This window comes from Schistocerca serialis, chromosome 4 (assembly GCF_023864345.2).
Source record: "Schistocerca serialis cubense isolate TAMUIC-IGC-003099 chromosome 4, iqSchSeri2.2, whole genome shotgun sequence".
Lineage (NCBI taxonomy): Eukaryota > Metazoa > Arthropoda > Insecta > Orthoptera > Acrididae > Schistocerca > Schistocerca serialis.
This window is the reverse complement of record NC_064641.1, coordinates 584,012,888-584,029,579: the sequence shown is the minus strand read 5'-3', so window position 1 is coordinate 584,029,579 and position 16,692 is coordinate 584,012,888. Positions and strand designations below refer to the sequence as shown.

Genomic DNA, 16,692 nt, shown 5'->3' with positions numbered 1-16,692 from the left:
TAAAACCTGTTCACATCCTTCCGCGTTTAGCGTTTTCTTAAGTGCAATAAGGGGACCACATCTGAACCACTAAAAACACACACATACTTTAACGTCGCGTCCGCTATACTTCAATGTTGGCACTATACGTAATGGAGGGTAGTGTTCTCCAGGCACTCGCCAGACCCAAATCCAGACCTTTTCATCGGATTGGCACAGGGTACAACGTGAGTCATCACTCCAAATCACTCGTTTCCAATTATCCGCTGTCCAGTGGTGACGTTGTTTACATCACCTTAAGCTCAGCTTAGCTCTGATTATAGAAGTTTGTGGCTTTTGAGGAGCTGCTCGATCATTGTTGCCAATTATTTTTTACTCCATATGCATTGTCACTGCGCTAGCAGGATTGCTGATACCACTATGTAGTTCACGGGTGATTCCTTCCTATGATTTCATGTAGTATTTTACAACCACCACCGGGCGAGGTGGCCGAGCAGTTCTAGGCGCTACGGTCGCAGGTTCGAATCCTGCCTCGGGTATGGGTGTGTGTGATGTCCTTAGGTCAGTTAGGTTTGAGTAGTTCTAAGTTCTAGGTGACTGATGACCTCATAAATTAAGTCCCACAGGGCTCAGAACCATTTGAAGCATTTTTACAACCACCCTTGGTTTAGCTGTGGTTTTTCTTTCGCGTTTCCACGTCCAGTTACATCACCAATAGTCGAATTTATAAAGTTTCGAATGTCCTTCATGGGTTTGTTCTTGACGTGACGTCAGATGACCAGCCCACGTTAGAAGTCACTGAGCTTTCCTGACAGACGCGTTCTGCTGTTACTGCTTCCCTACTGTCAATACAATAGTCGTTGGTAGTGGTCAATTCCGCACTAGATAAGAGCGTCCGGGTACTTTTGATCGGGTAGTGTAAATGTAAAATTCTGAAACAGGATTTTCCTAAACATAAGGGCGTCCGGGTACTTTTGATCAGGTAGTGTAAAAGTAAAATTCTGCAACAGGAGCTTCCTAAAGAATATTACTTCCTTAACCTTTACGTGTCCCAGTTGCTATCGCGAGTTGTGCATTAACTACTGCTGTGATGGCAGTGCAGGTGATCAACAAGTGTAGTACCGCGATTTAACGGTTTTGGGTGATATTTACTTTTTTGTTTTATATTTAATTTCGACACTTATTGCCAATACTGAAACTACATTAGATATCAGGACGCAAATGTTTAATCACAAATGGTTACAATTTTCTGCAGTTATGTGAAAATGCGACCTGCTTTAGATTCTAGATGGGAGATGTCGAGATTGTAAGCAATAATAAATACACAAAAATAATGGTCGATAGAACGTCGTGTTTTTATGTCCATCTTTTTCACAGATGGTTGCGGGACCTCGACTGTTCAGAACAGAATGTCAGATCAAATCAAACACCTTTCAGCAATCTAAATTTACAGATTGCTATTTTATTGGGCTACAAGTATTGGCGATATTACGCCATCTTCAGACCCCCTGACCGACATGTAGAAAGATTGCCACCTCTGGTCCACTCAAAATAGGGGCCAGCATTCAGTGACTGGTATCCGCAGATTTTTGAGTCAGCGACCGCTTCAAACATTACCTGCCATGTTTTTAATCTGCGACTCACCCTAGATACGGACCAATGTTGTTGTTGTGGTCTTCAGTCCTGAGACTGGTTTGATGCAGCTCTCCATGCTACTCTATTCTGTGCAAGCTGCTTCACCTCCCAGTACGTACTGCAGCCTATATCCTTCTGAATCTGCTTAGTGTATTCATCTCTTGGTCCCCCTCTACGATTTTTACCCTCCACGCTGCCCTTCAATACTAAATTGGTGATCCCTTGATGCCCCAGAACATGTCCTACCAACCCATCCCTTCTTCTAGTCAAGTTGTGCCACAAACTCCTCTTCTCCCCAATTCTATTCAATACCTCCTCATTAGTTATGTGATCTACCCATCTAATCTTCAGCATTCTTCTGTAGCACCAGATTTCGAAAGCATCTATTCTCTTCTTGTCCAAACTATTTATCGTCCATGTTTCACTTCCAGACATAGCTACACACCATACAAATACTCTCAGAAACGACTTCCTGACACTTAATTCAATACTCGATGTTTACAAATTTCTCTTCTTCAGGAATGCTTTCCTTGCCATTGCCAGTCTACATTTTATATCCTCTCTACTTCGACCATCATCAGTTATTTTGCTCCTCAAACAGCAAAACTCCTTTACTGCTTTAAGTGTCTCATTCCCTAATCTAATTTCCTCAGCATCACCCGAGTTATCTCGACTACATTCCATTACCCTCGTTTTGCTTTTGTTGATGTTCATCTTATACCCTCCTTTCAAGATACTGTCCATTCCGTTCAACTGCTCTTCCAAGTCCTTTGCTGTCTCTGACAGAATTACAATGTCATCGGCGAACCTTAAAGTTTTTATTTCTTCTCGATGGATTTTAATACCTACACCGAATTATTCTTTGGTTTCCTTTATTGCTTGCTCAATATACAGATTGAATAACATCGGGGAGAGGCTACAACCCTGTCTCACTCCCTTCCCAACCATTGCTTCCCTTTCATTCCCTCAACTCTTATAACTGCCATCTGGTTTCTGTACAAATAGTAAATAGCCTTTCGCTCCCTGTATTTTACCCCTGGCACCTTCATAATTTGAAAGGGAGTATTCCAGTCAACATTGTCAAAAGCTTTCTCTAAGTCTACAAATGCTAGAAACGTAGGTTTCCCTTTTCTTAATCTAGCTTCTAAGATAAGTCGTAGGGTCAGTATTGCCTCACGTGTTCCAGTATTTCTACGGAATCCAAAATGATCTTCCCCGAAGTCGGCTTCTACCAGTTTTTCCATTCGTCTGTAAAGAATTCGCGTTAGTATTTTGCAGATGTAGCTTATTAAACTGACAGTTCGGTAATTTTCACATCTGTCAACACCTGCTTTCTTTAGGATTGGAATTATTATACTCTTCTTGAAGTCTGAGGGTATTTCGCCTGTCTCATACATTCTGCTCTGTCAAACTCTTCACGCAGTGTCATATCTCCCATTTCATCTTCATCTACGTCCTCTTCCATTTCCATAATATTGTTCTCAAGTACATCACCCTTGCACAGACCCTCTATACAGGGTGTTACAAAAAGGTACGGCCAAACTTTCAGGAAACGTTCCTCACACACAAAGAAAGAAAATATGTTATGTGGACATGTGTCCGGAAATGCTTACTTTCCATGTTAGAGCTCATTTTATTACTTCTCTTCACATTACATTAATCATGGAATGGAATCACACAGCAACAGAACGTACCAGCGTGACTTCAAACACTTTGTTACAAGAAATGTTCAAAATGTCCTCCGTTAGCGAGGATACATGCATCCACACTCCGTCATATGGAATCCCTGATGCGCTGATGCAGCCCTGGAGAATGGCGTATTGTATCACAGCCGCCCACAATACGAACACGAAGAGTCTCTACATTTGGTACCGGGGTTGCGTAGACAAGAGCTTTCAAATGCCCCCATAAATGAAAGTCAGGAGGGTTGAGGTCAGGAGAGCGTGGAGGCCATGGAATTGGTCCGCCTCTACCAATCCATCGGTCACCGAATCTGTTGTTGAGAAGCGTACGAACACTTCGACTGAAATGTGCAGGAGCTCCATCGTGCATGAACCACATGTTGTGTCGTACTTGTAAAGGCACATGTCCTACCAGCACAGGTAGAGTATCCCGTATAAAATCATGATAACGCGCTCCATTGAGCGTAGGTGGAAGACCATACTGACGAAACTAAAATGAGCTCTAACATGGATATTAAGCGTTTCCGGACACATGTCCACATAACATATTTTCTTTCTTTGTGTGTGAGGAATGTTTCCTGAAAGTTTGGCCGTACCTTTTTGTAACACCCTGTATACTCCTTCCTCCTTTCTGCTTTCTCTTCTTTGCTTAGAAGTGGGTTTCCATCTGAGCTCCTGATATTCATACAAGTGGTTCTCTTTTCTCCAAAAGTCTCTTTAATTTGCCTGTAGGCAGTATCTATCTTACCCCTAGTGAGATAAGCCTCTACATAAAGCACGAATTCCGCAAGGTGCGTTTGTAGGTGATTTCCCCCTCTATCGAATATGCCTGGAGCGAACTTGCTGCGGCGTACAGTGAGTCAGAAAAAGAAAAGGTTCCCTACTTTATACACAAATCCAGTACACTATCCCAGTTCAGACATGAGCAGGAGTCGTGGCATGGAATCATGGTCTCGGTATTAAACTAGTTTTTTTTCACTAGATTTCCCTGTAGCGTTACATTATTTCAGTAGATGGAAAAATGTACGGCTACGACAAACGTAGTGTAGCAAATGCACGCTGTTGCTTGCACTGACCTTGATGAGCGACCATCGCCACTCCGGTGGATACTTGGTCAACACGAAGCTGAACACGTTGCCCACGATAGGGATAGTCGACTCTGTAACACAAGACGGCAGCGTCAGCTTGATACGAGAAATTAGTAAACATTGAGTAACTCAAAGACAACAGTCCGCATTACACAAGAATAGCACACTTCTTATTTACAACGAAAAGGGACAGCTTTCGAATGTAAATACACTGCTGGCCATTAAAATTGCTACACCAAGAAGAAATGCAGATGATAAACGGGTATTCATTGGACAAATATATTATACTAGAACTGACATGTGATTACATTTTCAAGCAATTTGGGTGCATAGATCCTGAGAAATCAATACCCAGAACAACCACCTCTGGCCGTAATAACGCCCTTGATACGCCTGAGCATTGAGTCAAACAGAGCTTGGATGGCGTGTACAGGTACAGCTGCCCATGCAGTTTCGACACGATACCACAGTTCATCAAGAGTAGTGACTGGCGTATTGCGACGAGCCAGTTGCTTCGGCCACCGTTGACCAGACGTTTTCAATTGGTGAGAGATCTGGAGAATGTGCTGGCCAGGTCTGCAGTCGAACATTTTATGTATCCAGAAAGGCCTGTACAGGACCTGCAACATGCGGTCGTGCGTTATCCTGCTGAAATGTAGAGTTTCGCAGGGATGGAATGAAGGGTAGAGCCACGGGTTGTAACACATCTGAAATGTAACGTCCAAAGTGCCGTCAAAGCGAACAAGAGGTGACCGACACGTGTAACCAATGGCACCCCATACCATCAAGCCGGGTGATATGCCAGTATGGCGATCACGAATACACGCTTCCAATGTGCATTCAGCGAGATGTCGCCAAACGCGGATGCGACCATCATGATGCTGTAAACAGAACCTGGATTAATCGGAAAAAATGACGTTTTACCATTCGTGCACCCAGGTTCGTCGTTGAGTACACCATCGCAGGCGCTCCTGTCTGTGATGGAGCGTCAAGGGTTACTGCAGCCATGGTCTCCGAGCTGATAGTCCATGTTGCTGCAAACGTCGTCGAACTGTTCGTGCACATGGTTGTTGTCTTGCAAACGTCCCCATCTTTTGACTCAGGGATCAAGACATGGCTGCATGATCCGTTACAGTCATGCGGATAAGATGCCTGTCATCTCGACTGCTAGTGATGCGAGGCCGTTGGGATCCAGCACAGCGTTTTGTATTACCCTCCTGAACCGACCGAGCCGATATTCTGCCAACAGTCATTGGATCTCGACCAACGCGAGCAGCAATGTCGCGATACGGTAAACCGCCATCGCTATAGGCTGCAATCCGACCTTTATCAAAGTCGGAAACGTGATGGTACGCATTTCTCCTCCTTACACGGGGCATCACAACAACGTTTCACCAGGCAACACCAGTCAACTGCTTTTTGTGTATGAGAAATCGGTAGGAAACTTTCCTCATGTCAGCAAGTTGTAGGTGTCGCCACCGGCGCCATCCTTGTGTGAATGCTCTGTAAAGCTAATCATTTGCATGTCAGAGCATCTTCTTCCTGTCAGTTAAAATTCGCGTCCGTAGCTCGTCATCTTCGTGGTGTAGCAGTTTTAATGGCCAGTAGTGTATTATATACGGTGTTATTCGTAAATACTTCCAGGGTTTCATTGGAGAGAACAAGTTTTGAACTCAAATTAGAGTTTCTCAATACGGACACTGATTGATATCCAGCAGAAGTGAACACGTCCGTTCAGTTCACAGAAATCGCAGACACGAACTGCCCGGAAGTCACGACAATAACTTCTTTTGGACACCTGTTCATTGGGTTGCCCATCTGCAGGCGCCAACTAGTTCGCTGCGATAATACGGAGCACTAAATTATTCAACATGTCCTGACACACCAGCCCACCAGTGGCACATCGCAAGTGCGTGTGTTACAAATCGAAATGCTCCATACACGGGATATCGAGATGATCTATCCACTGATATACGTCTTTTTTTTGTATGTTTTATAGTTTACGCACAGTCGTCCTTTGAAACCCGGAGGTATGTATCAATAAGCCTGTGAAGACGATAAAATCGGACTGTTTCGTATGTTTGCAAGGTATCTCCGATGGAACTGTTAGGTGACTCTTTGTAAAAAGAAAGAGAACAGGTCGAAGAGTACGCATTAGAGGAATGGCTAATCTGTAGCTATCCTGAGCATTCATTCGCGTATGGATATTTGTGGAGCACCTGTACGTAGACAATGGATCAACTGATTATGACCATAACGTATAAAAAAAATTGTACGGAGTGGTGACAAACAGCCTGGAAAGCTTGTAAGGGTATCTCAGGGTAGGTTCTCCTCAGAAATAACTGTTAAAAAAATTTCGATACGTTTCGCTGTTCCCGAATAAATTAGCATTGAAGTTAGTATGTCAGACCGTTGAGCGCGAAAATTTAAGCAGCCCGTCAGAGACGTTGTCGTCAAGTGTGTTCTTCATTTGGTTTCTTAAAACCGAACAACAGAGCGTTGCAAAAATTGTACATGGGACGGTAGTAAGGATCGTATGCAACCCAAAGCCCGAGCAGCCTCGTGCTCTGTCATATACACTATGAGAGAGAATGACACCAACTGTATCTCGCAAGCCGCTTCAGTTTTCACGCGCAACGGGCTAATTGGCTAACTTCAATGCTAATTAACTCGGAAGCGACGCAAAGTACCGATTTTTTTCTTGACAGTTATTTCTCAGCACAACCTACCGTGCAACAACCTTAAAAGCTTTTCAGACTGTTTCTGGCCGCCTTGGAAGTAAATTCAACAGGCTATGATGTGCGTTACACATTGTTCATTTTGAACTGTTAATGAGCATACAATATATTATGGATTAGATGCAGAATAGTTTACTAGGTTTACAAGGCTGCATATGATGGCTGAGACAGACCGACTAAAGTGTGGCTTTGCAAAACTAACAAGTGCTTTGTTGAGAGCTGTTGCTGTGGTTCGTGAAATTACATATATCAGATACCAGCAGTATTTACGCTACTGGCCATTAAAATTGCTACACCACGAAGATGACGTGCTACAGACGCGAAATTTAACCGACAGGAAGAAGATGTTGTGATATGCAAATAATTAGCTTTTCAGAGCATTCACACAATGGGCAGTAGTGTATTTAACACATAACTTAATTCCTGAATGTTTAAATCATGCTATCAGGAAATTCGAAACTAATTTCTTTTACTAAAAGGTTTTCCACGGCAAAGTATGATATACTTACAAATACTTTCTGTTTTGAAATTGTTTCCATTCTGGTACCATTCACATCTGCTACACATTCATCCACAGTGATACAAAATTTTCCATAATATATTTTCTTAACATTTTACTGCATGTTGATGTGTATTTGGGATATTTGTTTCTGTTACACCCTTCCTTCGAATGTTTATCCGAATTTTAGGTCAAAGTATATGTTGCTTTATACATTCTATTTCAGTATGAAAGATCTATTATTTGTTTTTTTATTAATTTTTTACAGACAGAAGAAGTATATGTGAATATAGAGGGTGTAATGGGTGTAAGTGCAGATGTTTTTATACATGGTGTCTTAATTTGTGCACATATAGGTGTGTTGGTTGTTTTTGCTCTGTTTAACAGCCTTTCCACAGACACACCACAAACTTTATGACTTCATGTTTCCTGCAAAGTCGTAACTGCACCAATATGCAGACTACCCCTGTCAGTTTAGCTAATCGTTTTGCATCCACGTGTCCACACTGCAGCACCTGAGCTGCTGCCCAGGACAAAATAAGAGTTAATGGCTTGTTCTTGCCACATGTAGTTGGAGGTACTAACTAATCTAAAAACATACTACTCCTAACAGCTATAATTATTAGTCTGCAGATGATGTAAGTAGTGATGTAATGTTGTTCAGTACACTGTCCTCAGTCATCAACAGAAGTATTTGCAACTATACCCATTACATCCTGTATAGACTATGTTTTGTTACAATGTGTGCCTTCACTGTTTTGTAAAACGTCGCTGAAACATATTTTGGTAAGACAAATAACAAAGTTTCAAGTGACAGTTGACTATGAAGTCCTAAGTAGCTCTTAGTGTCTTTATCCATTTGGAACATTCCTTCATCTCATACATGGAGATGCCATGGCATCAACTGAAGTCTCTCTCATGGCTGCGATCTCACACACTTGCAGAGATGTGCAGCATGTGAGACAAATTACATAATGTGTTGCTTCAAAGATTAGCTAGTAAACGCTTATTGTCGGGACTGGAAAATTTTCTGCACCGCTTCACTTGGTAAAGTTTGCCATTTTGATCACAGCGATAGCATCTAACTTCATTCAAAGTAGTTGCGAGATTGGACTGTTGGGATGGAAAACGTTTATAGCTAACACTGAATACACTGGCTCCAACCAGTTTCTAGTAACGTCCATCACTAAATATCACAAAGAGTATACAGGATAACTCTTCCAAATTAGTAAGGATCATGAGCTACCGACTGCTGAAACTGTGAATGTTTGGAAAAAACACCATAGCTTGAAGGACCTACAAACTCTTCCACAACAACTTACACAAAATGTTAAAAAGTTTTGGCCTTTTAACCAGTCTGCCTCAGGAGTAGAATGAAAGCATTTCCATTGGTCATTTCTTTCTCCTACTAACCGCACTTCACTCATCTGAGAAGTCTTGCCGCCAGCCAACGCTTTTAATCAGTTCGTTTCCAACAGATGTTCGCAAACAGCTTCTGTCATGAGAAAGTTTCTAGCTCTTGACCCAGCCAAGTAGGCTCTGTTCGCAACCGATTAGCGAAAGACCAGTCCCATACAGGCTGGACAAAGTTGTGCTCGCCGGTAGGAGTGGCCGAGCGGTTCTAGGCGCTACAGTCTGGAACCGCGCGACCGCTACGGTCTCAGGTTCGAATCCTGCCTCGGGCATGGATGTGTGTGGTGTCCTTAGGTTAGTTAGGTTAAAGTAGTTCTAAGTTCTAGGGGACTGATGACCTCATGTTTCCTGAACAGTCATCACGGCACTGCCACGGCGTGATCAGCAACGATGTTATTCATTTAACTAGATTTCAGACCAGTTCAGTATTTATTTTTACAGCCGTAGAGTCCTAAGTCTCATCCCAATAAAAATATTTTAATTCGCCTTCAAGTGGTAGGAAGAAGTTTCTGTCCGCACTTCACTTCTCTTTCTTGACTTTACATTTTTTCTCTCCTTATTTTCTTTTCTTTTACATTTCTTCCACGACTTTCTGTTCTTTACATTACTTTCCTTCCTTTATTTTTTACATCAGGTACCTTAATTTCTATTCCTTACACTTCTTTCCTTACTTTCTTTTCTTTGTGTTGCTTTGCCTTACTACCCTTTCTTCCTTTATTTTACATTTCTTTCGTTATTTCACTTTTTTTACAGTTCTTCTCTTACTTTCATTTCTTTACATTTCGTTCCGCTATTCCGTTTCTTTGCATTCCTTTCCTTACTTTCACTTCTTTATACTTCTTTAATTACTATAATTTCGTTGCATTTCTTTCCTCCCTTTTATTTCTTAACTTTATTTTCTTTTCATTTCTTTCTTTACTTTCTTTCCTTTAGATTCATTTTCTTTCCATTTCTTTCCATTTCAGTACATTCCAACACATTCCTTTCCTTTACATCTCAATACATTCCTTTCCATTACATTTCAGCATATTTGAATTCATTCCACTACATTAATTTCCTATAAATTTCAAGAGATTAGAATACAGTCCTTTTCGTTTTTTGGCTTTTTTCGTTTCTGTTCTTGTCATTTCTTTTCTTTTCTGCTAACATATTGCTCTACTGCGTGCACTGCAGCTCTACATGAGTTTTGAGATATTACTGCCCAAGTCTGTAACACTCTTCGATGGTGACCCTCTTGAAACATTCCAGTACTGTGAAAGGAGGATTGTTGTGGAGAAGAACCACAAGTTTCAACTTTCCCAAGCGTGCTCAATTAGGTTCTTGTTAGCAGAAAGCACAGGCTATTTCATTTGTTTGGTTGTGCCTTCTGCAGGAAGGTGTTCTCGAAGTGGGCGTAGTGTTCTCATTCATTATCATACTAAAAACAGATTCATGTCCGAAATTTCGACTTCAGGGCTGGATAGTAGGTCAGAGAATGCTTTCTCAATACTACATAGTCTCCAAATTGCCCTCGATAGTGAAAAGAGGCGTCCATCGTACGTAAATATTACCAACACAAAGCATGGCTGACCCACCTGCAAGCTGCACATGTGAACGGCTCCATTACACAACTGCTGTATATGGCGATTTCCTGTTGTCAAAAGAATGCTGCGAAAGAGATCCCTGATACAAAAGAAGCAACTTATTGAACAGATAAGATCCACCTTCGTGGATATGAAAAATCACTGAAGTCCATTTTATTAGGAAGGAAAGTTGTTACTCACCATATAGCGGAGGTGCTGAGTCGTGATAGGCACAACAAAAAGATTCACACAATTATAGCTTTCGGCCATTAAGGCCTTTGTCAGCAATAGACACACATACACACAGGCATACACACACACTCACGCAAACGCAGCTTGCACACACGTCTGCAGTGTGTGTGCGTGTGTGTATGTGTGTCTATTACTGACAAAGGCCTTAATGGCCGAAAGCTATAATTGTGTGAATCTTTTTGTTGTGCCTATCGCGGTTCAGCATCTCCGCTATATGGTGAGCAGCAGCTTTCCTTCCCAATATTGCTACATTCCATCCTGGATTTCCCATTGTTTGGAGTCAATTTTAGTGAGATGAGTAACAAAGTTTTGCATGATGATTACCTAACAAATCCCAGATTATGCTTCATATTTTTACTCATTTGCTTGATTTTGGTCCTATCCAGCATTCCCCTTCACCGTTGTAACACACTCGATGTCACTCTGTATAAATTATTTTAAATAAGTTTACAACAACAAGAACTTATTTCTATCTAAAACTGATTTCTCTTTCTTTTTTTATTAACTTTTCTCTTTTCTTTTCATTCTTTTCTGTTCTTTTTGTCTTTATTTTTTCCTTTCTTTTCTTTTTCCTTCCTTTCTCCTCTATTTATTTTTTCTCCTAACTGCTTTTTCCTCTTTTCTCTTCTCTGAGTTTTCTTATTTTCTCTTTTCTATTTATTTCACTTTTGTAGTTTCTGTTTTTTCCTATTTCTTTTTGCTGTTTTTTTCCTGTTTCTTATTTATTTCATTTTTATTATTTTCTGTTCTTCCCTTTTCTGTTTTTTCTATTTTTCATTTTTTTTGTTTTTTTTCTTTTCTTTCCTTGTCTTCTATTTCTCTAACTTTTGGACTTTGCATGTCAATAGCACATTAGATCGATACGCCATATTCAGCGAATATTTACTAACTGCATGATATGCGAGAAATAATTGTCAGAGCGTGTGCTTCAATAAGTGCCGAAGTGATAAGGAATACCACTCAATAAACGATAAGGAGATTGCAGCACTGCATTGATAGCAATGGTCATCACTTCGAACACCTTCGGTAAATGGACATTCATTCCACCTTTGTGCCCTTCGTTGACCTTGAAAGACCTTACTGTTGTACATCAGTGGATTTGTGTCGATAGCCACTATCAGAAAATAAGTACCAAACTATAGCATCCCATTTAAAAAAACAAAGTTGATCTTCATATCTCTGAAGCGAACCCACCTAGCAACAAAAAACCAACATATTATGGCCTGCGTTGTCTCATGCATCTTTTGTCCCGCAAGCTTTTCAGCTACTATCATACTTTCAGAGTTATTCTCTGTGGCAGTAGTTAGTTACTCACCCTGTATAATTACGGCAGACTGTCAAATACGGTATTAAGTATCTTCGCCGAAAAATATTTTCTTATTCAGATGTATCTTTATCTACATCTACATCTACATCTACTTTGATACTCCGCAAGCCACCCAACGGTGTGTGGCGGAGGGCACTTTACGTGCCACTGTCATTACCTCCCTTTCCTGTTCCAGTCGCGTATGGTTCGCGGGAAGAACGACTGTCTGAAAGCCTCCGTGCGCGCTCTAATCTCTCTAATTTTACATTCGTGATCTCCTCGGGAGGTATAAGTAGGGGGAAGCAATATATTCGATACCTCATCCAGAAACGCACCCTCTCGAAACCTGGCGAGCAAGCTACACCGCGATGCAGAGCGCCTCTCTTGCAGAGTCTGCCACTTGAGTTTATTAAACATCTCCGTACCGCTATCACGGTTACCAAATAACCCTGTGACGAAACGCGCCGCTCTTCTTTGGATCTTCTCTATCTCCTCCGTCAACCCGATCTGGTACGGATCCCACACTGATGAGCAATACTCAAGTATAGGTCGAACGAGTGTTTTGTAAGCCACCTCCTTTGTTGATGGACTACATTTTCTAAGCACTCTCCCAATGAATCTCAACCTGGTACCCGCCTTACCAACAATTAATTTTATATGATCATTCCACTTCAAATCGTTCCGCACGCATACTCCCAGATACTTTACAGAAGTAACTGCTACCAGTGTTTGTTCCGCTATCAAATAATCATACAATAAAGGATCCTTCTTTCTATGTATTCGCAATACATTACATTTGTCTATGTTAAGGGACAGTTGCCACTCCCTGCACCAAGTGCCTATCCGCTGCAGATCTTCCTGCATTTCGCTACAATTTTCTAATGCTGCAACTTCTCTGTATACTACAGCATCATCCGCGAAAAGCCGCATGGAACTTCCGACACTATCTACTAGGTCATTTATATATATTGTGAAAAGCAATGGTCCCATAACACTCCCCTGTGGCACGCCAGAGGTTACTTTAACGTCTGTAGACGTCTCTCCATTGATAACAACATGCTGTGTTCTGTTTGCTAGAAACTCTTCAATCCAGCCACACAGCTGGTCTGATATTCCGTAGGCTCTTACTTTGTTTATCAGGCGACAGTGCGGAACTGTATCGAACGCCTTCCGGAAGCCAAGAAAAATAGCATCTACCTGGGAGCCTGTATCTAATATTTTCTGGGTCTCATGAACAAATAAAGCGAGTTGGGTCTCACACGATCGCTGTTTCCGGAATCCATGTTGATTCCTACGTAGTAGATTCTGGGTTTCCAGAAATGACATGATACGCGAGCAAAAAACATGTTCTAAAATTCTACAAGAGATCGACGTCAGAGATATAGGTCTATAGTTTTGCGCATCTGCTCGACGACCCTTCTTGAAGACTGAGACTATCTGTGCTCTTTTCCAATCATTTGGAACCCTCCGTTCCTCTAGAGACTTGCGGTACACGGCTGTTAGAAGGGGGGCAAGTTCTTTCGCGTACTCTGTGTAGAATCGAATTGGTATCCCGTCAGGTCCAGTGGACTTTCCTCTATTGAGTGATTCCAGTTGCTTTTCTATTCCTTGGACACTTATTTCGATGTCAGCCATTTTTCCGTTTGTGCGAGGATTTAGAGAAGGAACTGCAGTGCGGACTTCCTCTGTGAAACAGCTTTGGAAAAAGGTGTTTAGTATTTCAGCTTTACGCGTGTCATCCTCTGTTTCAATGCCATCATCATCCCGTAGTGTCTGGATATGCTGTTTCGAGCCACTTACTGATTTAACGTAAGACCAGAACTTCCTAGGATTTTCTGTCAAGTCGGTACATAGAATTTTACTTTCGAATTCACTGAACGCTTCACGCATAGCCCTCCTTACGCTAACTTTGACATCGTTTAGCTTCTGTTTGTCTGAGGGGTTTTGGCTGCGTTTAAACTTGCAGTGAAGCTCTCTTTGCTTTCGCAGTAGTTTCCTAACTTTGCTGTTGTACCACGGTGGGTTTTTCCCGTCCCTCACAGTTTTACTCGGCACGTACCTGTCTAAAACGCATTTTACGATTGCCTTGAACTTTTTCCATAAACACTCAACATTGTCAGTGTCGGAACAGAAATTTTCGTTTTGATCTGTTAGGTAGTCTGAAATCTGCCTTCTATTACTCTTGCTAAACAGATAAACCTTCCTCCCTTTTTTTATATTCCTACTAACTTCCATATTCAGGGATGCTGCAACGGCCTTATGATCACTGATTCCCTGTTCTGTACATACAGAGTCGAAAAGTTCGGGTCTGTTTGTTATCAGTAGGTCTAAGATGTTATCTCCACGAGTAGGTTCTCTGTTTAATTGCTCGAGGTAATTTTCGGATAGTGCACTCAGTATAATGTCACTCGATGCTCTGTCCCTACCACCCGTCCTAAACATCTGAGTGTCCCAGTCTATATCTGGTAAATTGTAATCTCCACCTAAGACTATAATATGCTGAGAAAATTTATGTGAAATGTATTCCAAATTTTCTCTCAGTTGTTCTGCCACTAATGCTGCTGAGTCGGGAGGTCGGTAAAAGGAGCCAATTATTAACCTAGTTCGGTTGTTTAGTGTAACCTCCACCCATAATAATTCACAGGAACTATCCACTTCTACTTCACTACAGGATAAACTACTACTAACAGCGACGAACACTCCACCACCGGTTGCATGCAATCTATCCTTTCTAAACACCGTCTGTACCTTTGTAAAAATTTCGGCAGAATTTATCTCTGGCTTAAGCCAGCTTTCTGTACCTATAACGATTTCAGCTTCGGTGCTTTCTATCAGCGCTTGAAGTTCCGGTACTTTACCAACGCATCTTCGACAGTTGACAATTACAATACCGATTGCTGCTTGGTCCCCGCATGTCCTGACTTTGCCCCGCACCCGTTGAGGCTGTTGCCCTTTCTGTACTTGCCCAAGGCCATCTAACCTAAAAAACCGCCCAGCCCACGCCACACAACCCCTGATACCCGTGTAGCCGCTTGTTGCGTGTAGTGGACTCCTGACCTATCCAGCGGAACCCGAAACCCCACCACCCTATGGCGCAAGTCGAGGAATCTGCAGCCCACACGGTCGCAGAACCGTCTCAGCCTCTGATTCAGACCCTCCACTCGGCTCTGTACCAAAGGTCCGCAGTCAGTCCTGTCGACGATGCTGCAGATGGTGAGCTCTGCTTTCATCCCGCTAGCGAGACTGGCAGTCTTCACCAAATCAGATAGCCGCCGGAAGCCAGAGAGGATTTCCTCCGATCCATAGCGACACACATCATTGGTGCCGACATGAGCGACCACCTGCAGATGGGTGCACCTTGTACCCTTCATGGCATCCGGAAGGACCCTTTCCACATCTGGAATGACTCCCCCCGGTATGCACACGGAGTGCACATTGGTTTTCTTCCCCTCTCTTGCTGCCATTTCCCTAAGGGGCCCCATTACGCGCTTGACGTTGGAGCTCCCAACTACCAGTAAGCCCACCCTCTGCAACTGCCCACTGAATACCCACTGCTCTGCTGTCCAAACTTTCTTATCAGAAATTCTCTGACAGAAACTGATCGAGTAGTTGTCAAAATGTGGGTGCTTCTTTCGTCCTCAATTATTTGATGTGTTGGGCTATATGGGTGCAGCTAAATGTCGCTTCTGATAATCTATACCACGTAACTCATAATTTTCAGCCTGTGTGATCTAGAAATTTTAAGCACATCTCAGTGCTCGCCGGGACGGCAGTTTCCAAGAACACAGTGAGTAGAAACAGTGCTACATCACGGTTACCCTTAATGATAAATCTGACAACATTCACTCATCTTGTAATAACTGTAATGCAAAAACAAAACTTACGACAAGAAAAAGAGAAAGGGAAACGAGAAAGAAAGAGAGGAGAGAGAAGGGGAAAGAGAGAGAGTGAAGTGGAATGAGAATTACAACGGTTCGAAACTTTGAATAACAACGACAGGAGATTGTGGTATGTTAGGGCAAGTGTGGCAGCTGATGTTAAGGGTCAGGTTATTCCATGGTCGAAAGCTTGCAGTGCAGACATGCTTGTGCTATGAGGAAGAACTAAATGTAATTAAGAATGTAGGAACTGAGATCCTTGTGAGAGTTCCTAATGCCATGACATTATATTCAAGGATCTATATTTGGGATTGTGTTTTCTGGGAGTTGTTGGAATAACGAATGGGTGTGTTTGGCGACGCTTGAACTCTAAGTGACCTCTTTGGAAATGGGTAATATGATAATAGAGTGATAGGTTAGTTACAATAGCAGACTCTGTTCAAATACTACTGCAAATATTTTTCATATTTCCAAAATAAGGAGTGCAGTTCATGAGCTGTTTTCTAACAAAGTGCACATGGCGATCCATAAAGTTAGCGTATAAACATACTCCAGCAATGATGTTAAAGGTATTTAACAGCGCTACACGTTCAATTCTTAAATAGAGTAGTCGTTATTTTTACAGGGACGGTGATAGCAGAATTATCTAAATTGCAATGG

The 16,692-nt window shown here is 42.1% G+C and overlaps 1 protein-coding gene across 1 annotated transcript in view; it reads right to left on the bottom strand.

Annotated features, from left to right (window-relative positions):
• Positions 1 to 16,692, bottom strand: part of LOC126474621 (transmembrane protein 117-like) — a 321,902-nt gene that overhangs the window by 197,771 nt on the left and 107,439 nt on the right. The window contains exon 6 of the mRNA XM_050102099.1: positions 4,373 to 4,455. Coding sequence (XP_049958056.1) covers positions 4,373 to 4,455 — 83 coding nt within the window. The remainder of the gene's footprint in view (positions 1 to 4,372; positions 4,456 to 16,692) is intronic.